The 24,309-nt window shown below is 37.3% G+C and overlaps 1 protein-coding gene across 1 annotated transcript in view; it reads right to left on the bottom strand.

Annotated features, from left to right (window-relative positions):
* Nucleotides 1–2,215: 2,215 nt before the first annotated feature.
* Grm7 (glutamate metabotropic receptor 7) overlaps nucleotides 2,216–24,309 on the bottom strand; it is an 897,218-nt gene continuing 875,124 nt past the window's right edge. Inside the window, exons 9-10 of the mRNA XM_052174477.1 lie at nucleotides 7,880–8,126; nucleotides 2,216–2,286 (exon numbers count right to left, since the gene is read on the bottom strand). Of these exons, the coding sequence (XP_052030437.1) occupies nucleotides 2,216–2,286; nucleotides 7,880–8,126 (318 nt within the window). The remainder of the gene's footprint in view (nucleotides 2,287–7,879; nucleotides 8,127–24,309) is intronic.

The following is a 24,309-nucleotide window of genomic DNA, read 5'->3' as shown; positions in this document are numbered from 1 at the left end:
TTAAACCAAAAGACACCAACTGAGAATGGAGCTAAGAGAATTTTTAATAGATGGATATTTAATCTATCTTTTTTTCCAGGGGATAATTCTCTCTCATTTATTTTCAGGAAGTCTCCTGTAAAAGAACTGTTAAATGAGGAGCTGCACTGCAGTGTTTTGACAAGCACTTGTACTGCAGAGACTTAAAATCTCACTGGGATACAGTTACATATTCACTGTAGGGAAGGATGCCCTATTTAAAATCTAGGACAGATCATGTTGATAGAGGGAAAGGAAATAACTATGGAAACAATACATCTGAAATTGAAGACTGAGATGTTACATCCATCTAAAATCAACAAGAAATGTAATTACTCTCTGAAAGTAATTGTATCCTGTCTTTGAGTACTAAGTAGAATTTTTAAGGCCAAGATACTATTTGCATACAGAATATCATTAAAAAAAATATTGTTGGAGTCAGGCAGTGATCTTACAGAAGTCCCATGACAGAAACACACCAAGAGAAAGGCTAGTAGCTAAACATTGCTAAACAAAATGTTAGTTTCCATGACAGGGCCTCACTTTCCTAGAGCTCTAAAGATAGGCCTTCCAGCTGTTGTGTTTAGAGATAATCAGAAGGAAATCTTTTATTCAAATCTACTATATATTTTAAAACTTTTATTTTATATTTAACTCTGTATGAAGTTTGTGTGTGTGTGTGTGTGTGTGTGTGAATTTATGTACGTGCAAGTTCTGATATTCATGGAGGCCAGAGGAGGGCATCAGACTCCTGGAGTGAAGTTGGCCATAGCTGCGAGCCTTCCAATCTGAGTTCTGGGAATTGAACTCACGTCTTGTATAAGAGCACTGCACGTTCTTAGCTGTGGAGGTAGGTATCTCCCCTGTCTTTTTACATTCCTCTCCATGGACTTAGCTCTTTATTTTTCTACTATGTGGAAGGCCCTGTGAAATGTATCAAAATACATTTAGGCTGAAAGTATCCTATTTTATATTTTATATCTGAGCTATACATTGTTGTTATTCTAATATGGTCTTCCTCACAGTCTATATTAACAGTCAAAATTCCATATGTTGTATATCACATATCTAGCTTCTCTCTTTCAGGGCCATTTATCAGCAATAAACTCTCATTTATCTAATAAGTGGGGTGAAGTCTTAGCTGTCCACATGCCTAGCATGATGAGCTTCTATTGAACTTCTAGCATATATACTGCATTCCTGCAAGACTTTTCACTGTTTCTCAGCCTTTGGGACATCCATCCAAATTGCTTGAAAGCAAGAATTGTTTTTCCCCATGATTCCATTTGCTTAGCTGATATTCAGAAATGATAAAGCTAGTAGCACCACTAAGAGTAGTTTTTTCAAGAATGTATTGACTAATGGGGTAACAAGGTAGTATCTGAGCATGAATGGTCAGTCAGTTGATGCTTTCGAGAAAGTTCATTCATAAGACCATTTGATACAGTCACGCCATCCATTGTCTTCAAAACCATGATATTAATTCATAAACTCTCTGGCTAATTTTGGAACTTTCCTTAGACCTTTGTCATCTTTCTTTGACCCCTTCTCTAGTTTCAGAGAGCACTAAAGTTGGTATGATTTCTCAAAGGTCTATGATTGACAGATCATTAACCCCAACCATAAAACTTTGCTGTAGTTATTTGTTGAAAAAAGAAAGAAAGAATGAATGAAAGATGAAGAAAAGAAAAATAAAAAGAAAGAGTTAGTTTCACAATGTTAGGACAAGTCACTCTTATTTTTGAACATTTCTAGAAATGTTTACATTTATTTTGATGTACAAAGTAATGGTAACTGAAGTAGAGATTTGTACTTGACTTGTAAAACATGCCCCCTGTTTCCCTGTTAGTGATCCACACTGTCAGAATATAAAAACACATTTTAAGATACTTTTTAACATCAATTATTTTAAAGTAGACTCTGATTCAGATTAAATAGCATCAATCCTCTAAGGTGACTGGCCAGTTGCCACACCCATAACCATGTTCTCCAGCACAGATACCAGGCAGGTAACTGCAACTGTCATGCAGCTCATGAAAAAGATCATTTTTCAAACCTTATTTTTTTTATACAGATAAAATTTCATGTTGTCATGATTGGAGTTCAGGAAAAAACATTTCTATTCTTAGTGTAGACAATAACACACAAACAAATGAAAAGGAGATTGTTTTCTTACCTTTTGGAAAGCAGTCAAAAGCTATACTGTTGGTGGGATAGTGTACCAAGTTACGGACTTTTGTACACTCTTTCTTACTGGTGGTATACAGTCTACAGGAAAAGTAAATATATAGGAATATATAAAATAAATGTGCAGACAAATATTTCTCTTTATTAATATCAGCTTTGGTTGTTGTTGTTGAAGAAGAGGCCGCGCTAAAGACCCGCAGACATTTTGTCCACTATTTCAGTGGATATGATAGGCTGGTGTAGACCCGTTCACCACAATTCAGGTACCTCTGAACATGGGAATTCTGGTGCCTCTAGAGAACTGAAGGTAGCTGGGTTATACTTTCACAGCTTGTACAGTTGACAGAACCAGCCGACAAATAACTCATCTATCTCACTTTCTCCTAGGTTTCTGCCATCCCTTTTACCTTAGCCTAATTCGTTCTTGCTGACCAGCCTTGCCTGGTTAGTTCAGAAGGATGAATACAAAGAGCGCCATGTTGAGGATGTTAGAGATCCAAACAGATGAAGAAGCAAAACAAAACAAGAAACATTAACAAATCAGCATAGCACAGGAATGTGTTCCAGACTCTCTAAGCATTATTCCTTATGTAGAATTTGTTGCTGGCATCCATTTTCCAGCAGCCTACAGTTTCTTTTGTCAATCAAATACTTCCTTCTATTGACATTTTTATTTTATGTAATTTCTTTCTTTGAGACCAGCATATGATTTTTCTTGTTTTCCTTATAGTTGATGCCAAATAGTAATAAAAATTTAAAGAAAGAAAAGCAACATCAAAATACATTTATGTTGAAAGTATCCTATTTTATATTTTATATCTGAGCTATATGTTTTTATTCTAATATGGTCTTCCTCACAGTCTATATTCATGGGCAAAATCTTACCTGTTGTATATCACATATCTAGCTTCTCTCTTTCAGGGTCATTTATCAGCAATAAACTCTCATTTATCTAATAAGTGGGGTGAAGTCTTAGCTGTCCACATGCCTAGCATTACTAGCTTCTATTGAACTTCTAGCATATACACTGCATTCCTGCAAGACTTTTCACTATTTCTCAGCCCAAGGGACATCAACTTAGAAAATGGATGTTATCTTAGAACCAGGGTATAACCTCTCATCATTATGCAATTTAATCTTGTCCCAATATAAGCATGAGATAAGAACATAATTCACATAGAACCTGATGAGTGATTATTCCAGATGAGGAATACACAAGATCTTATTCACACATGGCAATTAAGTCAAGTAGCCCACCTATTAATATCACCCATTCAGCCTGAAAAGGACCATAATAATAGTCATAGGCCACAGCCCTAGCATGACCTCCTATTTATTTGGCATCTTCCAGTTTTCCATGTGTATACACACAGGTTCACGTTTGGAAGTAGAGGGAGAGAGGCCAGATTCAGGAGGAAGGTGAGAGAAGCAGAATTTGAAGAAATTCTGAGGAGCAGCATCTTGGACATAGCTAGAGTGTACAAATGATGTTTGCTTTTCTGAATCCCTGTGACAGAAATTACCTATGTATAAGTAAAGATCTTGGAGCCTCATCCTAATGTACAATGAGCATGTTTTCAATCTGAACATAGACACTGGCAAAACCTGACCTGAGATTGAATATGGAATATATGTACAGTGTACAGATAACATTAATTTTTGACAAGGTTGACTCTTTATACCAACAAAAGGATGCTTTTCTTTCAAGCCATCAGAATTATAAATGAAGGAGCAACTTGAGAGGAAAATTTCAATCCATAAACAGTCATGAAGTGAAGAGGGCAGTTTTAATGTCTGCACATTGTAAGCCAAGAAGCAAGCTCATTTTCATGTAGACGTGTACAGTGTGGAGGTGGATGAGTAGAAGCGGTCATGCACCAGAGGGCAAGCTGCAGTGATGGAGCAGAGCCGTTCAAGATGAAAACACCGCGGACTGAGAAAAGATTCACGCTAAGTGTTCCAAGCAAAGATGAATTGGAGAGCATTTCTGGTCTATTAATTATATTGAAGTATACATTCTATGAACTTGCCCACCTTCTCAGATATCTTCTACCACCTTAAAAAAAATTTCCCCACTGGAGAGATGCATATTTTCAGTGTCTCCATTGCCAAAATTTATATTCTGGAGATGATTTTAGCTATTCATGGTTTTCAACATTAAATTATATTATGACATTTCATAGCATCAGATCATTCTTATATATTTTCATTGACTTAAATTTGCACTACTAATCCTAATGCAAATATATATATATATATATATATATATATATATATATATATACCCATGCATATATATGCATTTCTGTGACTTTCAGGCCACAGGTTCAAATGCAGTTGCTGTCTATAATGCCACATTTTCTACATTAGAAGTTTGGGAAACATTTCAATATTATAATTTTTTGTCTCAAATTATTTCATTCCTTTAAGCTGTATTTATTCCAGATAAGTACCAATGCTAATATGACAGAAGTCAGTCTCCACTATGACTCAGACTGGGCATACCAGGATTAAGCATTTGCCTTTAATATGCCCAAAATTCCAGACCTGTGATGTCCAGTGATATACCTATAGTCATGGCTGGTTATTTACTTAAAGTCAAATAGCAACTAGATCTCTTCTCTCATTTGGAAAGCAGTACTATTGTGGGCTTGCGAGATGCCAGCGTTTATGCTGACTATAGTAGACAACGGAGGTTAGGAACACACGTGCTGTCAGACGGCTTGGGAGGAATGGGTTCTCTCAATGCTCTGCAAAGGCTGGGTCATCAGAAACCCCAATGTTTGGAGGTACATGAATCTCCTCCTGTGGTTCCACCAATATCTAGTTATCCTTTGTGGTGTTAAACACTTGAAGAATTTCAAACATTTTTTATACTAGGTACGAGAAAGACTGTATTTAATTGTACTTTTCTCCTCATTTCCCTTTTTTCTTTTCTTTCCTCTTTTTCTTTTTTTTCTTCTGTAGTATATGTTATGACTCTTTGTAGATACTAGAACAACCATATCATCAACAATTTTTTCTAAAAGACAGATGTCCGATGAGTTTTATTTAGATTTATCAATTTACTAAATGCAGATCTAGTTAGAACTGCATTCATACTGTTAACTTTTCCTGTATAGCACAGTTTCAGTAGCTGTTTACAATAGATATTTGTCAAATTCCCATTTTCTGTAAACTTTATTCATTTTTATTCCAATAATACTTTTAAATCATATATCTGCATCTATATTTATACAAGAATACAATTTTAACAAGATATTGACACAAAACAGTAAGCAAAACAGATCTGCATTTAGTAACTAGATCTGCATTTAGTAGATTTATTACAATGATTCCATTTGATACTAGAATAATTGAATTTTGGAGTTGGTATGACAAGGCCTCTACCTGGGCAGCCTTCTCTAAATGTAGGGTTAGTTATTACTGCTTACAATATAATAAGCAACCACACATTTCACAGTATAGCACATTTCCACAAAGACAGCTCCCCTCAAAACACCACCACAACCACCACCACCATCATAACATTATTATTATTATTATTTATTATTATTATTATTATTATTATCATCATCATCTATATTACCAAGTAACAGAACCAAAAATGTTATTACTTGCATTAGGGATTTTAAAAGTAGGTGAAGCAATGTTAGTATTAATGTTACTATTTGCATTTTAAAAATTACTCAACGACTCAATAAGGATTTAAATGAACATTAAAAATTAGCTACAGTAAAAAGTTATTAATTGTTAGGTACTGTATGATTAGTTGTCTGAATTTATGAGTCCATATTTGTTCATTTAAAAAATACAATAGAGAGGCTTCTGTCTGTTTTGCTTACTGTTTTGTGTCAATATCTTGTTAAAATTGTATTCTTGTATAAATATAGATGCAGATATATGATTTAAAAGTATTATTGGAATCAAAAATGAATAAAGTTTACAGAAAATGGGAATTTGATAAATATCTATTGTAAACAGCTACTGAAACTGTGCTATAAAGGAAAAGTTAACAGTATGAATGCAGTTCTAACTATAGGCATACATATGGTCATGGGAGTGTTACTTTTGGAGAATCAGTCTCATCTACCTCTGGGCAGTTAGTCTGCCTTTAACTCTACTATCACATCTACCAAATCACTTCAAAGGGAGCTTCTAAGAATGCTTTGCCTCTTCAGGAATAGGCATCATTTGCATTCAGCAGATGTGCAATTTGCTAGACAAATATTTAATAACACATCTACAGTATAGGTAATATTACTTTTAAAGTACGCATAGAGATACTGAGCTTTAGAAAAACTTCATGGCTCTCAGAGTCGCATGGTGCTAAGTGGAGAGGCTTGGATTTGATGTCAGATATGTCTCCACTCAAACCTACTTGATCCATCACTGTGATGGTCACAGAGCCTTCCTGTGCTCTTCCCATCTCACATTAACCAGTTGCTCTAGAGATACGGCAGAGCTTCCAACTTTATTCTACTTGTCCTTTCTTGCTGGAACAATCCTTTTCCTCCTCCAGTCTCACCATATAATCTCCCCTATTGAGATTCTGAGTGGAAACCACACTTTGAAAATCTTTCCTAATATTTGTATATCCATTCATAAATGAGGATGTGCCAAGATCCTTGTATAGTAGTCATTAAAACTAAGCCCTCCAGCCTACTGAATTTTTCTCTGTTTGTTTGCAAGTATAGCTATATTGAGAACAGTTCATAATTTAAAAATCAGTGTTTTGTATGACTTGGTAGAAAACGTGAAATCTGTTTTACTTTAAAAACAGAAATTACCACCATGAATGCATGTATCTTTTATTACATAAAGAATAGGCAAATATATTCCTGAAATGCAAATGCTAGTACTGGTAATTTTCATCTAAAATCTATACTCACATTGTTACTAAAATTAATAATCAAGAATCTTTTGCAGCTAACATCGAAGTCAGTGTAGCGTTATGTATGTGATGTCCTGTGCGCATTTGATTTAACATCTTTTGCAGGTAACACAGGAGATTACCTGGCTCTTTTGAATTGAGTCTAACAGTTCTGAATCATAGCTGTCAGTTTTTGTCCTTCACAAAGTGGCTTTCTTCTTCAGTGGCTTAGGTGATACTTTCCTCAAGTGTGTGCTCATTTAGCATGACAGTCTTTGGGCCTACATACATAATGAAAGTTTAACAGTTTTATCTAATACTTTATGCTTCTATTTCTAAAAGACTTGCTTTGGAAATAATTTTCTCAACATTCACATCTCAGTGAAAGGAATGCATCTAAAGTTCTCCAAAATTTTTAATGTTACTTCTAATGCTCTACTTCACTGGGTATGGCTTTCCTCTAAGAGGAAGTTGTTTTTCTGGCAGGAAGCAGTCCTCCTAAGAGGAAATCATTTCCCAAGTGGGAAGGGTCTGATAACGAAGCCCAGATAGACATGCTTATTCCCACTGGATATTTCTGGAGTAAAGGACAAAGAGACAGGAGAATGAAGAGGCAGAACTCTGAAAAGCTGTCTACCAAGAAAATGGTAGCATATTTATCAAAGTCAAAAGAGTAAAAATTAGCATTCATCAGGGCAAATCATTTGCAAGGCAAGTTTACTCCAAAGAGCAGCAACACACACATCCCACTTTCTACAGTTTTCTGATGCAGGATAGAAAAATGAAAGGAGGCTTACTTACTGTTTGGGTCTACATTTTCACAGAGTTCTGTCTTTGCCTCACCGTTGGGCCTGTCACTGGGTTTGTGTGACAGCCTTGATGACATGGTGGCTGCTGTGACTACGGCCTTGAAGCTTCGCTTCCGTTTCTGGACATTGAGTTCAGGGTGGAAAATGATGATGTACACTTTCGGCATGTATAGCATTCCCAGCGCCACTGATGCACTTAGGTTCATGGAGATTGTAAGCGTGGTAGTTTGTATGTAGAGCTAGGAGACACAACATACAAGGCACTATTACAAATTCAATGACCACAGACAGTGTGTGAATACTTAAAGCTGTGTCATAGATAATAAGGCTAGGAGAAAAATAGCCAACCCAGTGACGTTCTGCTAAAAAGGGAAACAACTTGGCTGCATGTCTATTTCAGAGCTTAAGTTTATGTTAGTTAACATTGGGCAGGTCCTTATGCGTAGGGAGATCTTACAGAATAATGTTCATGGTAGACTTTTAATCAGAGTTAAATTACTTCTAGTAACAATGATAGAAAAACATGAATTATAGATTATCACAAGAATCTTGTAATCTTGAGTAAAAGTTGCCTATTATTTTAAACCTCAAAACAAAAAGTTTAGTATATGATTTGCTGTGCAGAGATTGAGACCTTTATTTTAAAATTATTTCTGTTCATGAATCATTCTTTTGTATAACTTTTGTAACAGTGTGCACCCTTGCCAAACTTACAGAGCCCTGATTCAGTTTTCCTAGAAAGTAAGACATTTTTGGCTTATATATGCTTTCAAAATATAAAAGTCAAGACACACGCATCTAGATATGGCTTTTCTACTGCTCTCTTATTGATAAATTGATAATTGGATTCTAATACCTTATCCTACCTCATGCTACTTATACTTTGGATGGTACCCATACCCCATTACTATAGCTTTGTGCTTTCTGGGGTATTCGACTAGAATAAGCAATCATTTACTGTCTAATGTTTGATTCATTGTCTGAGTGAAAGGGTGATTGTCAAAGGGCATATAAAGCCATGTAGTCTGGAAGAGTAGAGCCACAACCATATTTCTGTGTTCCAGTGCTTTTATGACTATGATGTATCTTCCTATAACCTAGAGCTCTTTAGAAATTAGATATGTTTGACTTATGCATGGGTTCTAAAGGCTAGGTTAGACCGAGAAGCTGGTGAGCTTTGCCTTTTGCATCAGTGCAACCTCTAGGTTCTCGGCAATGAATTGGATCATGGTGGACCACGACCTCTACTTTCATGTTAGACTCCATTAGGTGTCTACATGATTCTACATGAATTGTACTTGACTGCTTTTTCAGATGAATTTCATTTCTATTTCCCAATTCTTCTGTGAGTTTCAATTTCCTAACTATCTGCCATTGTGGAATGTCTTTCACAGCTCACATAGACCTTGTTCATTCAACTATGGAATCTTTGTTCAAGTTCTTTGCATAAAAGTTTGTTTGTTTCTGCCCAGCCTTTTTCTCCATTTCCTCTTTAGATGTTCTTCCCAGAATGTTCTTACCCATTGTATTCTTACTTATACCTTCTCCAAAGTCATTTTCCTGTATAGAATCAGTCTCTGCTTAAAATTATAATTTTACTCCTTTGACTTTATACTGTCTCTATCTCTATTATAGGTTCCATGAAGTTAGATCCTTTCTGGTGGCAACATTCTCTACCTAATCGGAAAGTAAAGAAGCTGGGTAGTGGTGGTATACTGCTTTTATCTCAGCACTTGGGAGGCAGAGGCAGGTGGATTTCTGAGTTTGAGGCCAGCCTGATCTACAGGATGAGTTCCAGGACAGTCAAGGCTACACAGAGAAACACTGTCTCAAAAAAACAAAAGAAAAAGAAAAAAGTATAAGATACTACTACATAAATATATAACAGATAATACTCAGTTACTTCATACCACTTTTCTCTATTATATGCCATGGTCACAGAGCTATTCCACAGATATATATTTTTTTCATCAGATATAACCAACATTTGGGTATTTCTGTTAAAAAAAAACCATGAGACCTTTGCACCTAGCTCAAGGTTCTGGGTTCCATCTATAGTCCTGAAAAAAATGTTATATAAACAGTAAGAAGGCTTATCTATAAGAATTTTCAGGCTATACTCATTCCACATATGCAGATCTAAAGAGATCAAACCCATGAAATTTCAGTAAACAAAACAAGGTGTGGACACCCTAGCATAAAGGAGTTGCTAGCATTTCATTTTGATGTTATTTAGCACATGCTTTAGCAACATAATTTGCAACACTTTTAATGTCATGTTGGTCTTTAGTTCACATGATTCTTATCATATAATGCACTACTCTTTTTACCTTTGGATAGTTTATACCAGTTTCTCATAACTACCTAATTAACTTAGTCAAAGAAATGAGTTAGAAACTATGGTTAGCCCCTTTCCTTAGAGAGTAAATGTCCATGTACACAGAGCTAAAGTCCCTTCCCAGAAACTGTTCTCTCTGCAGCTTAATCTAACCTTAGCTATCTGATCTTCTGTCTAGTAAAGAAAAAGATTTCCTTCATGTTGTCCAAAGTGGTTTAACTCTTGGGGATGAACACAAACAACCTTAGAATATCCACCTTATTATATGTAGCACCAATCTAAATAAACTTTGAAAACTCAGCTTTGGCACCTATTGCTATATGGGATTTCTCCATCTTTCAGTTTTTCTACTCTAAAATAAAGATAATAGCAGCTCCTATCTCATAAGATGGGGATAAAACTAGTAATGAGAAGAGGAGAACTCTCAGGACCCTAGAAATTAATGAGCCAGTAGAGTCTCTGCTGACAGTACTTACCTTACGCCATGTTAGCTTGTCATGGAAGGGATCTTGGGAAAATGTTTCTTCTGTAGACACTTTCAGATATTTTGTACTTAAAGACATATGTGGTATTTAGGATTGTATATCTATAAGAATCCATGGTTTTCCTGCCTAAGCAGACAGAAATATACCTAAGAGTATGTGTGACTGCAATGCACAGGTTTAGTGATAGCTCAATACCAGGAAAAGCTCAGTGGGATATACTCTGCATTTCTTCTTTCCTAGTTTTAATAGTTACAGAAAGATATGGGGACATACCATGAGATGTCTTCACTACTCCAGAAATTAGCATAGCACTATTAGTTGCCTTCTTGTTTTTGATATGTTTAGAATTTGGAAAACTTACAGTGTTCAATCTGTCTTTAACGGAAGCTCAGTAATCTCCCACTGATCACATGGAAATGTCATTTTAATCAAAGCTTTGTGTTTCTCCAGGAAAGGAAAAATTGTCATAGAATTGATATGCTGTTTTCTATACACCCTGAGGGGGGGATGTGACCTAACATTTATTCACAATTTATTCAATAGGATACCAAGGACAGTTCAAATAAAAGATTCCACCCAGGTCTGCCTTTGTAAGTCAGACAATTTCTTGGAGTACCTATAGCAACATTTTTGGAAAGCCCACTCTAGCATGCACGGTGGCTCACATATCCTGTCCAGCTTCCTGTACTGCTTACAGATCCACCTAAGGGAACATCTCTTTCCCCAACAATTGTTTGCTCCCTATGTAATTTTGGGAATGGCTGTATGGATCGCCTAATTATCTGAGTCTCTTGGGCATCTTCAAAACCTGTAGCTTCTTGAGTGCTAAAGCTCCCTTCCCACCTCCAGCAGAGAATTTGGAAGAAACATCTCTACAACATGATAAAGTTGCCAGTTGCTTTGTCAAAGTTTTACAGCCAGTTTATTTGAAGACAAGCTTGGGATGTTTTGAAGCAAGCTGTGAATAGCTGCAAGGCTAACAACAGACTTGCAGCTCTGGGAATTATGACAGTCTTAATATGCTTCAAAAATGTAAAGATAGTAGAGGAAATACAGGGCTTTGGCGAGGAACACAGATCATAGCCATTGAGAAAACACAATTTTCAGATTTGGTGATTCATCAAAATGGTATCATGATTGCTGTTATTACCTTCAGTGACAATTGCAAAATAAACAGCAATGTATTTATACATGTGAGTCTTCATTAATAGTACTTTATTAGAAAAAGAGTTTGAAGCAATTTACTGGTGTCAAACTACTGACATAGGAGACACATGATAGCATATGCCAGAAATTCAGTTATATATATTTAGATCTACTGTATGCGAGGCATATTTTGCAAGACCATCTCAAGAATACCATTTCACTGAAATACTACTGTGTGCCTGCTCTGGCTCAGGTGCTGGGTTTCTAGCATGACGGACACATGCTCTGCCACCCGGAGCTGAATTATAACAGCAGAAGCAAAGAAATCACATTTTCTTTATGATTTGGTGACTGAAGTTAATAGCCGTGTATTCTGTACTTAAAAATTGTTGACAGAAAATCCTCAGTTTTGCTTCTCATCACAAAAAAAGATATGTGTGAGGTAATATAATTTAATTAGCTTGATTTAGCCATTCCAAAAAGCAGACCTGTCAAAACATGCTGTGGATAACAAACATGTGTAATTTTATTTGTCAATTAATCACAGAGTGTATAAATAAATATTCAATGACAAGATAACATAGGGCTTCATTATAACCCTTTTCCCACTCTGTGTTGGTATCTGCTTAACCCTTCCTCTTGAAATGGCCTCTGCCTTCCTGCCCTGCCCTTGAGGCCTTGCTTACATCTGATCAGATAGATGTTCAGTGTTGTCCCTTCTACACAACTTTCCCCATCAGTCAGGTGAGTTGCCTTTGCTCATATACTGTTCAGGTTGTGCTCTCTTGTTTATTTAGTGCAGTCAGTTTGCCCCAAATGCTTGCTTTGAACATGCAAATTCAAGGCCATTACATATGAGAACGCCCAGGCATTGTGACTTCATGCATATGAGTAGCACAAGCCAAATGAAACGCCAGTATGGATGAGGGAGATGGTTGTGAAATTTCATCCTAACTGATTGTCACTGGATGACTGCTGGGAGAGTCAGTTTTCTTCAAGGATGCAGCATTGAGAGCCTACCTATGCTCCAGAAGATGATTCTATAACTACATCAATACTAAATAGACTCCATGAGCTTAAAAAATAACTCACAGAAATATTGTTTTATGGACAAAAGGGAGAAATTGGATGGGAGGAAATGAGCATTACACATTATGCAAATTTGAGCAAAATATTTTATATAAGCATAAGAAATTCTTAATACAAATGAAAGAAAATTTGCAGGTATTTTAATGCTCAAAACATTATAAAGTAGAGGAGAAAAGAAAATGCAAATGTATTACAGAATGAATTACGTTAGAAACACCTTGAGTACTACATCATTTTGCACATAAGGGTCTGTATCACAGGAAACACTTGGGGCACAAGTAAGGCCCACCTCGCTGAGCCAAGCTGAAGGGAAATACGTAAAAGCTGCACACATGTAACTTCTTCAGACATCTGCAGCTACTGTCTTCCACAGCCTCAATATCAATTACCAGTGTCCACTTCCTTACAGTCGTTTCCATGAGAAAACTTTAGCATATATGAGATAGATCATCACATTGATTGTACTCTCTATATAATTATCAGTCAAGTCATTTTCCTAAACTAAGTTCAATATCTATATATTAATAAATCATTTTAATTTTCCCTCTGTGTGTGTGTTTTTTGGGGGGTGCAGGGTAGAGAGGGGAGATGAGAGAGAGAGAGAGAGAGAGAGAGAGAGAGAGAGAGAGAGAGAGACTGATTATGTCAGTGGTTACTATATCCATCATAGGATCTTTCTCTTTATCTTGTGGTTTGCAAGGCACAGTATTCCCACCAATGTTGATTCTTTAAAGACAAATACCATTTTTAGGTAGGACTAACTAGATAAGACACAAAATGCCTATCATTGAGTGTGAACTCATTAAATTCTGTTTAATGGAAATCTTCTGCCTTTGAACCAGAGATTTCATGTGTTGAATTTCTTTAGTATCCATCATCGTTGTTGTCTTTCCTAGTCCATGCGATTCATCATGTTTTCCATGATGAGTGTATACTAGTTCTCTCATTATTGGTGTGAGGATTGTGGTTGTTGTGTCATAAGACTGTTGTTAGGCTCAGATGATATGGCCATGGGAACGATACTGGTGAATGCCAAGCAGGTAATGAGCACTCAGTAATAATGGCGGTGTCAGTCTGATTTATTGGTTAATACAGCAAACAGCCTACTTTCTTTCCAGTTCTTTTTTCCTTACATTCTTAATACATCTTGACATGACTGTGTTTTATGTAGAATCCAATGAATAACAGCTTGTTTTGAGAGGATTGTATTAAATTGGCTTCTAGTTTGTTTGGGAGTCTACTCAAATCCCTATCTCATCTGTCATTGACTAGTTTGCGAAGAAACAGTCAATTTTGTGTGTTCGCAGGTGTTGGCTGAGACAAGGGATGAAAGAGCTTCACGGGAGTCTTCAGGTGGCCGGAGAACCTTCAAATGCTTCTTTCCAGCCAGAGTTTGTATCATAGAAATGAAAATGCTCCTTGATTCTATCCCCATGAAGACGGAACAGCATTACCTGGCAGATATTTGAAGTATTCATGGGACAAAGCTGAAATGAATTCTTAGCAGTCAATATAGATTTTTTTCAATCTTTAACACTTGTACCACTGATGGCAGAGTTAAAGTGACCATACAATCAATAAACCAACAATACCACATGCCTGGTAAGGGAACAGAAGTTCTAGAATGAAATGAGGGAAAGACCCACCCTTTTTTTTTTAAGTGGGTAAGGGATTTCAAATTTTAGTATGTTTATTTAAAGGAAAGAAGTGTTTTGTTGTTAGAACTGACCTTAGCACTTGCTATTCAGTTGTTAATGGTAACTGTGGGCAAACTGTCTCTGCTCTAGTAAGTAAGAAAGTGAAGACTTCAATCCCTGTGTGCTACTAGAAGGTCTGATGTAAGACATGTCTCCTGCTAGCTTATGGAAGCTGTTCTAAACAGTTGAGAGAAATAAAGCAAATCACCACGAGAAAAGGGTTCACACAGTGGCTGGCATGGGGCAGTTGCCTGGGAAATGTGAGTGGCACTCATAAAAGAGACAGCCTCATAGCCTACACATTCTCTTCATAGTCTTCCATGTAGAGGTTTTTTCCTTTAAATATTGCTAACTCTCTACCTTGATTGCTGTGTAGTTAAAGATACTGCAGGGAGTCTAGGACAGGCATCATTGAATTGATCCTGGGCCAGTCCTAGCTTCACATGTGTCCTTCTTTTCCCATTTACTTTCTCACTGCAGACATGATGCTTAGTACACACATAATTCCTTTACCTATTTGGCAGAAGTTACAGGTAAATGCAAATCAGATGCTGAAGCATGAGACCCATGGCTCTGCTCATGCAGGAATCACGTATGTTCATATGCTTTTCTCACATTACTGGAAGTGTGATGTTAGCTCTGCTCCCAGAAAGCAAAATCATAACTGTATTTTGACTAGTTGTCTGAATTCTAGAGAAAGTTTCCTATGGCCCTTACCAGGCCATTCTTACTCACCAAGATTGACTCAAGGCCAACTCCTCTAGAAAAGACACTTCTGACTGTGCTATATATGGACAAACAAAGCCTACATACACACATATAGAAAGGCATACATACATGTGCACATGCATGTCCATATACCCTTATACACAGTTACCTAACAACATGAACACACACATACATTCACACATGTTTGTGCATGCAGGCACCAAATGTGTATACACTGATGTACATGCACAGACATGCACATAATACACCACACTGTGTGTGTATATGTATATATATATATACATATATATACATATATATATATATATATATGTGTGTGTGTGTGTGTGTGTGTGTGTGCATAGATGAATACACACAGGCAGGTTCAAGTTTGAACACACATGTACCCATACACCTATCCCCAAACATATCCAAGAGCATGCATTCATTTTAACACAGAGAGGTACATATATATCCAAAGAAATGTGTACATTTCTATGCACACACTCATTTATATGTACATGCCTTTACTCATATATGCATATATATAAGTACATGAACACATGAATAGGAAATCACAGTACTGAACACATATTCATGCACATATTCACATGCTTTCATCCACGTGCATAGAAGCACACATGAAGTACTAGTTTCATGTACATAAAAATATGTACATAGGCACATATTCATATATTCAAAAGCACAAACATATATAACACAGACATACAAATACATGGATACATGCAAAGTCACATTTACAAATATCCAAACACACATGCACACATCATATACATATACTTACATATGCACACAGACAAACTTAAACACAAGTATACATATTCACCCACACATACACACATAAACACACATTAATACATAGAAACATATGCATATGTATGCATATAAGAAAACACACACACGTGTGTTTGTGTGTGTGTGTGTGTGTGTACATACACACATGTACATACATGTATACTCACATGTATGCAAGCTGGTTAAACATACACAAGTAAAGACACAAACACTTAAGCATACACCCAGATATCTACTCATGCCCTCAGAATTTCTCTCCCTTATCTGAGTCCTTACTCTCAATTTTGATTTTAAAACATGTTCAACTTCTAATGTGAACCAGGAGTGTCATTCTTTCATGTATCTAATACTGTCACTGTGTGCTGTGTTGTGCTACCAAAAAGGTTATTTACCCCTCCTGCTGGTTTGAGAGCACAAAAAATGTTAGGTCTCTGCCTGGCAGTGATTTAACATACAAAGGGCAAAGCATTTCCCCTACCATCAGCCTCGAGAGACACGCTTCTGTCAGATTTCATCAGCTTTCTTTCAATCTCCAGCCACATTCATGCAGACAGAACCTAAAAGCCTTTTCTACAGGAGGCTACATTCATCCCATTCTGCGTTATGATGCAAAAACTCTGGGAAATATCTTGGGGATGATACAAAGATGTTCTGTTACCATGCAAGTCAACCAGTGGGTTTTGAAAACATAAGACCTAAGATTAGTGCATTCTCTCTCTTTAAAGACATAGGGAGCTCCTCCATATTTCTAAGTGCATAGCTGCCGAGGTTGAATGAGTTTCCAAGTCCTCATTAGAGTTCTAAGGAACATAAATCACAACTAGAAGTAAATGAAATTTGGATTTCCTCAATTTCCGTTGTTATATCTCCCTTTTCATTTCTAAGTTTGTTAATTTGGATACTTTCTTTGTGCCCTTTGGTCAGTCTGGCTAAGGGTTTATCTATCATGTTGATTTTCTCAAAGAACCAGCTGCTGGTTTTGTTGATTCTTTGTATGGTTCTCTTTGTTTCTACTTGATTGATTTCGGCCCTGAGTTTGATGATTTCCTGCCTTCTACTCCTCCTGGATGAAATAGCTTCTTTTTGTTCCAGGACTTTCAGGTGTGTCATTAAGCTGGTAATGTATGCTCTCTCCATTTTCTTTTTGGAGGCACTCAGGGCTATGAGTTTTCCTCTTAGCACTGCTTTCATTGTGTCCCATAGATTTGGGTATGTTGTGTTTTCATTTTCATTGTGTTCTAAAAAGTCTTTAATTTCTTTCCTTATTTCTTCCTTGACCAAGGTATCATTGAGTAGAATATTGTTCAGTTTCCACGTGTATGTGGGTTTTCTGTTGTTTTTGTTGCTATTGAAGACCACTTTTACTCCATAGTGATCTGATAGGAGGCATGGGATTAGTTCGATCTTCTTATATTTGTTGAGGTCTGTCTTGTGACCAATTATATGGTCAATTTTGGAGAAGGTACCATGAGGTGCTGAGAAAAAGGTATATTCTTTTGCTTTAGGATAGAATGTTCTATATATATATATATCTGTTAAATCTAATTGGTCCAAAGCTTCAATTAGTTTCATTGTGTCCCTGTTTAGTTTCTGTTTTCCTGATCGGTCCATTGAGGAAAGTGCAGTGTTGAAGTCACCCACAATTATTGTGTTAGGTGCAATGTGTGCTTTGAGTTTTAATAAAGTTTCTTTTACAAAAGAGGGTGCCCTTGAATTTGGAGAAAAGGGAGATATAACAACGGAAACTGAGGAAATCCAAAAAATCATCAGATCCTACTACAAGAGCCTGTACTCAACACAATTGGAGAATCTGGAGGAAATGGACAATTTCCTTGAGAGATACCAAATACCAAAATTAAATCAGTTCGATTTTCTTATATTTGTTGAGGTCTGTCTTGTGACCTTATATGGTTGATTTTGGAGAAGGTACCATGAGGTGCTGAGAAAAAGATATATTCTTTTGCTTTAGGGTGAAATGTTCTATAAATATCAGTCAAATCCAATTGGTCCAAAGCTTCAGTTAGTTTTACTGTGTCCCTGTTTAGTTTCTGTTTTCCTGATCGGCCCATTGAGGAGAGTGGAGTGTTGAAGTCCCCCACAATTATTGTGGTAGGTGCAATGTGTGCTTTGAGCTTTAGTAAAGTTTCTTTTATGAATGAGGGTGCCTTTGCATTTGGTGCATAGATACTCAGGGTTGAAAGTTCTTCTTGGTGGATTTTTCCTTTGACCAGCAAGAAGTGTCCTTCTGTGTCTTTTTTGATGACTTTAGGTTGAAAGTCAATTTTATCTGATATTATAATGACTACTCAGGCTCATTTCCTGAGACCATTGGCTTGTAAAATTGTCTTCCAGCCTTTTACTCTAAGGTGGTTTTTGTCTGTGGCCCTGAGTTTCATGATTTCCTGTCTTCTACTCCTCCTGGGTGAATTGGCTTCTTTTTGTTCCAGGGCTTTCAGGTGTGTTGTTAAGCTGCTAGTGTATGCTCTCTTCATTTTCTTTTTGGAGGCACTCAGGGCTGAAATCAATCAAGTGGAAACAAAGAGAACCATACAAAGAATCAAGGAATCCAGGAGCTGGTTCATTGAGAAAATCAACAAGATAGATAAACCCTTAGCCAGACTGACTAAAGGGAACAGAGAAAGTATCCAAATTAACAAAATTAGAAATGAAAAGGGAGATATAACATCAGAAACTGAGGAAATCCAAAGAATCATCAGATCCTACTGCAAGAGCCTATACTCAACACAACTGGAGAATCTGGAGGAAATGGACAATTTCCTAGACAGATACCAAATACCAAAATTAAATCAGAACCAAATAGATCATCTAAACAGTCTCATAACCCCTAAAGAAGTAGAAGGGGTCATAGAAAGTCTTTCAACCAAAAAAAGCACAGGACCAGATGGTTTCAGTGCAGAATTCTATCAGACCTTCAAAGAAGACCTAACACCAATACTCTTCAAACTATTCCACAAAATAGAAACAGAAGGAACACTACCCAATTCCTTCTACGAAGCCACAATTACTCTGATAGCAAAACCACACAAAGATCCAACAAAGAAAGAGAACTTCAGACCAATTTCCCTTATGAACATCGATGCAAAAATACTCAATAAAATTCTTGCCAACTGAATCCAAGAACACATAAAAATGATCATCCACCATGATCAAGTAGGCTTTATCCCAGGGATGCAGGGTTGGTTCAATATACAGAAATCCATCAATGCAATCCCCTACATAAACAAACTCAAAGAAAAAACACCACATGGTCATTTCATTGGATGCTGAAAAAGCATTTGACAAAATTCAGCATCCTTTCATGCTAAAAGTCTTGGAAAGAACAGGAATTCAAGGCCCATACCTAAATATAGTAAAAGCAGAATACAGCAAACTGGTAGCCAGCATCAAACTAAATGGAGACAAACTTGAAGCGATCGCACTAAAATCAGGGACTAGACAGGGTTGCCCCCTTTCTCCTTATCTTTTCAATATTTTACTTGAGGTACTAGGTCAGGCAATTAGACAACATAAGGAGGTCAATGGGATACAAATTGGAAAGGAAGAAGTAAAACTATCATTATTTGCAGATGATATGATAGTCTACCTAAGTGACCCAAAAAACTCCACTAGAGAACTCCTACAACTGATAAACAACTTCAGCAAAGTGGCAGGTTATAAAATCAATGCAAGCCAATCAGTAGCCTTCCTATACTCAAAGGATAAGCAGGCTGAGAAAGAAATTAGGGAAATGACACCCTTCACAATAGCCACAAACAGTATAATGTACGTTGGGGTGACTCTTACCAAACATTTGAAAGATCTGTATGACAAGAACTTCAAGACTCTGAATAAGGAAATGGAAGAAGACCTCAACAAATGGAAAAACCTCCCATGCTCATGGAACAGCAGGATTAATATAGTTGAAATGGCCATTTTGCCATAAGCAATATACAGATTCAACGCAATACCCATCAAAATCTAAACTCAATTCTTCATAGAGTTAGAAAGAGCAATTCTCAAATTCATCTGGAATAACAAAAAACCCAGGATAGCTAAAACTATTCTCAGCAACAAAAGAAAGTCTGGGGGAATCAGTATCCCTGACCTCAAGCAATACTCCAGAGCAATAGTGTTAAAAACTGCATGGTATTGGTACAGTGACAGGCAGGAGGATCAATGGAACAGGATTGAAGATCCAGAAATGAATCCACACACCTATGGCCACTTGATTCTCAACAAAGGGGCTGAAAACATCCATTGGAAAAAAGATAGCCTTTTTGACAAAAGGTGCTGGTTTAACTGGAGGTCAGTATGCAGAAGAATGCAAATTGATCCATTCTTTTCTCTTTGTACTAAGCTCAACTCAAATGGATCAAGGACCTCCACATAAAGCCAGACACTCTGAAGTTAATAGAAAAGAAACTGGGGAAGACCCTTGAGGACATTGGTACAGGGGGAAAGTTTCTGAACAGATAGCGTATGCTCTAAGATCAAGAATTGACAAATGAGACCTCATAAAATTACAACGTTTCTGTAAGGCAAAGGACACCATCAAAAGGACAAATCAGCAGCCAACAAATTGGGAAAAGATCTTCACCAACCCTATATCAGATAGAGGGCTAATATCCAATATATACAAAGAACTCAAGCAGTTAGAACCCAGAAAACCAAATAACCCTATTAAAAATTGAGGTACAGAGTTAAACAAAGAATTTTCACCTGAACAACTTTGGATGGTGGAGAAGCATCTTAAAAAATGCTCAACTTCATTAGTCATTAGGGAAATACAAATCAAAACAACCCTGAGATTTCACCTTACACCAGTCAGAGTGGCTAAGATTAAAAATTCAGGAGACAGCAGGTGTTGGTGAAGATGTGGAGAAAGAGGAGCACTCCTCCACTGCTGGTGCGGTTGCAAATTGGTTCAACTACTCTGGAAATCAGTCTGGCGGTTCCTCAGAAACCTGGGCTTGTCACTTCCGGAAGATCCTGCTATACCACTCCTGGGCATATACCCAGAGCATTCCCCAGCATGTAATAATAATACACGCTTTACTATGTTCATAGCAGCCCTATTTATAATACCTAGAAGCTGGAAAGAACCCAGGTGTCCCTCAACAGAAGAATGGATGCAAAATTTGGTATATATACACAATGGAGTACTATTCAGCCATTAGAAACAATGAATTCATGAAATTCCTTGGCAAATGGGTGGAGGTGGAGAACATCATACTAAGTGAGGTAACCCAGTCTCAAAAGATCAATCATGGTATGCACTCACTAATAAGTGAATATTAGCCTGGAAAACTGGAATACCCAAAACATAATTCACACATCAAATGAGGTACAAGAAGAACGAAGGAGTGGCCCCTGGTTCTAGCAGTATAGGGCAAAACCAGAACAGGAAGGGGTGGGTGGGAGAACAGGGGAAGGGAAAGGGGCTTATGGGACTTTTGGGGAGGGGGGGCAGAAAGGGGGATATCATTTGAAATGTAAATAAAAATATATTGAATTAAAAAAAAGAATGTAAATTGAGCAAGCCATAAGGCATAAGCCAGGAAGTAGTGTTCTTCTGTGTTCCCTGCTTCAGTTCTTGCCTCTAGATTTGTGCCTTGAGTTCCTACCCCAACTCTCCTTCACAATGGACTCCAAACTGTGAGATAAAGCAAACGTTTTTCTCCCCAAGATGCATTTGGTTGTGTTATTTTATCACAACAATAGGAACCCAAACTAAGACATTTATCTATTTGTGTATATGTATGCATATTGTTATGTGCACATGTGAATACTGTGTGTGCAAAGGCAGAAGAGATTGTCTAGTGTTCTTCTGTCTTGCTCTTGGTATTTTTCTTTTGAAACAGTTATTCTCCACAAAGCTGGTGTTTTTACTTTCTCAATAAGTCAGGTGGGCAAACAGCCTAATCTTTGTTTCACTTGGAGCTGGGGTTATAAGTATGAACAGGATGCCCTACTCACCAAATGGATACTCTGATATACATTGCATTCCTAAGGATTATGCAGCAAGAACTTTTACCCATTGAGCATATTTGCAGGTCCCTCCTAGACTCCTTGAAAGACCTTAGAGTCAGGGTCTTTCCCACATCTTGGTCATCTTAGACATCTTGGAGCTGGCAGTCATGATGCTTTTTCAAATACGATTGCTCAACTTCTGTCGCATTTCAGATGAAGATAAAATATCTTACCAGGTCCAGAGACCTATTTCTGCTTTTTCAAGTTCCTTGAGTGAACTGTGTCCTGTCTGTCTTGGGTTCTTGCCTCTGAGTACCTACCTGCTCTTTGCTTGTTCTTCCCATGGCCTTTTACTGGTCACTTGTGTTTCCCATTCACATCTTTTGGCAGTCATTACTGACTCTCAGTTCTAAATCATGCCAATTTTTATTTCATCTATCATTCTTGTGATTATTCATTATGAATACTTTTATTAAGCATTTTCTTATTAGTCTCTGTAAATACAAACCATCTTTTCCAACTCATTGGATCACAGTAAGGGCTCAGTTAATAACAGCTAAAAAAAATGAGTGAATGCATTCTAGAAAACCTGTTCAGTTAAGAGCCATAAAAATAGGATTATAACTGCACGGGTGGGTTTGGATGAAGGGTTTGAAGTTGCTTTTACCTCGACCATTTTTATGTCACCTTCCTGAGCTGGTGTTTAGTCCTTATAAAATGAAGCAAATAATAATATGTAATAGGGAAGAAATCACAGTGTTCTGTGAGAATCATGGAGGGACAGAATGAGACTATCAGACAAGGTCTGATGTTAATTTATCCTGCATCCTGGTACCTGCCAATCAGTGTATGTCTCCTTCATTGTTTATCTTTTTAATGAGAGGATGTTCCCTTGTATTGCAAATCCATACAAAATTAAGTTATTTGTTCACATCAGTTTTAGAGGTTACCAGTCTACCTATGATAAGCTGTACTAGTTTCCATCAGATCTCCAGAGCCTTGGGCTCTGCTCTCTTTGGCCATAAGTCCTTTGCTTATAATCTGTGACTGTCCTAGAATATTCTCGCATCTTCACCTTATCTTTCATTTAAGTCCCATGGTCTACTGAAAAAAATTCCAAACAAGTCTAGAAAATACTATTCTAAGCTTTAAGCTTTCAGTAAGCGTTACCATTCACATCCAAGAATGCATGTGTACTTAGGTGGAAGTGTGTATTCGTATATGTGTGTGTGTGTGTGTGTGTGTGAGAGAGAGAGAGAGAGAGAGAGAGAGAGACAGACAGACAGACAGACAGACAGACAGAAAATCAGAGACATAGAAAGATACAGAGACCGAGACAGAGGAGACAGAGACTAGAGTATAATACACAATTCTTCAATGATTATATGTTTATTGAGTTTGCCATTGTCCGCTCCTCCCTGACTGTGTCCACTACTTGGATGGAGATACAAGTTGATATTGAGAGAGAATGGCCTCTTGAGCAGTCCTCACCTGGAGAGAGATTCCACTTTCAGTCTTTAGTTCCTTATTATCTAAGAAAACAGACATGTTGGAAAGTACTCTGCAAAAGGCAAAACAACATGGAGTTCCTCTCAAGTTCACATCCCTTAAATAAATGTGTTTCCTAATCTGGTAGAAGGATGAAGTGGATTATGTTGCTCTGAGAATAATCCATTTTACATCTAATCCTAGTGTGTACTATGAAGCCGTGAAGAACAATTAGCAGTGGTGACACCTTCCAGCATTTAGAAGCCACAAAACATTTAGCCTACTTTGGCGGGATGCATGCCTTATTTTCAGTAGCATCTTATTGTCTTTTCTCAATGGGAAAATAGGAGCCATTGCCAAGACAACTCATTGAGGCATTCAAGTTTGATCACAATCAAATGATTCCCAGGATCATTGTTGGGTAACACACACACACACACACACACACACACATGTGCGCGCAGGGGGAGGGGGAGAGAGAGAGAGAGAGAGAGAGAGAGAGAGAGAGAGAGAGAGAGAGAGAGAGAGAGAGAGAGAGAGAGAGGGAGGGAGGGAAAGGGAAGGAGAGGAAGGGAGAGAGAGAGGGAGAGAGAGAGAGAGAGAGGGAGAGGGAAGAAAAGGGAGAGAGAGAGAGAGAGAGAGAGAGAGAGAGAGTTTAACTTAATAGAAACCCTACACATAATTT

Source organism: Apodemus sylvaticus, chromosome 2 (assembly GCF_947179515.1).
Source record: "Apodemus sylvaticus chromosome 2, mApoSyl1.1, whole genome shotgun sequence".
In the NCBI taxonomy this organism is placed as follows: domain Eukaryota; kingdom Metazoa; phylum Chordata; class Mammalia; order Rodentia; family Muridae; genus Apodemus; species Apodemus sylvaticus.
The sequence above is the reverse complement of the archived record's forward strand: the minus strand, read 5'-3'. Positions and strand labels throughout refer to the sequence as shown.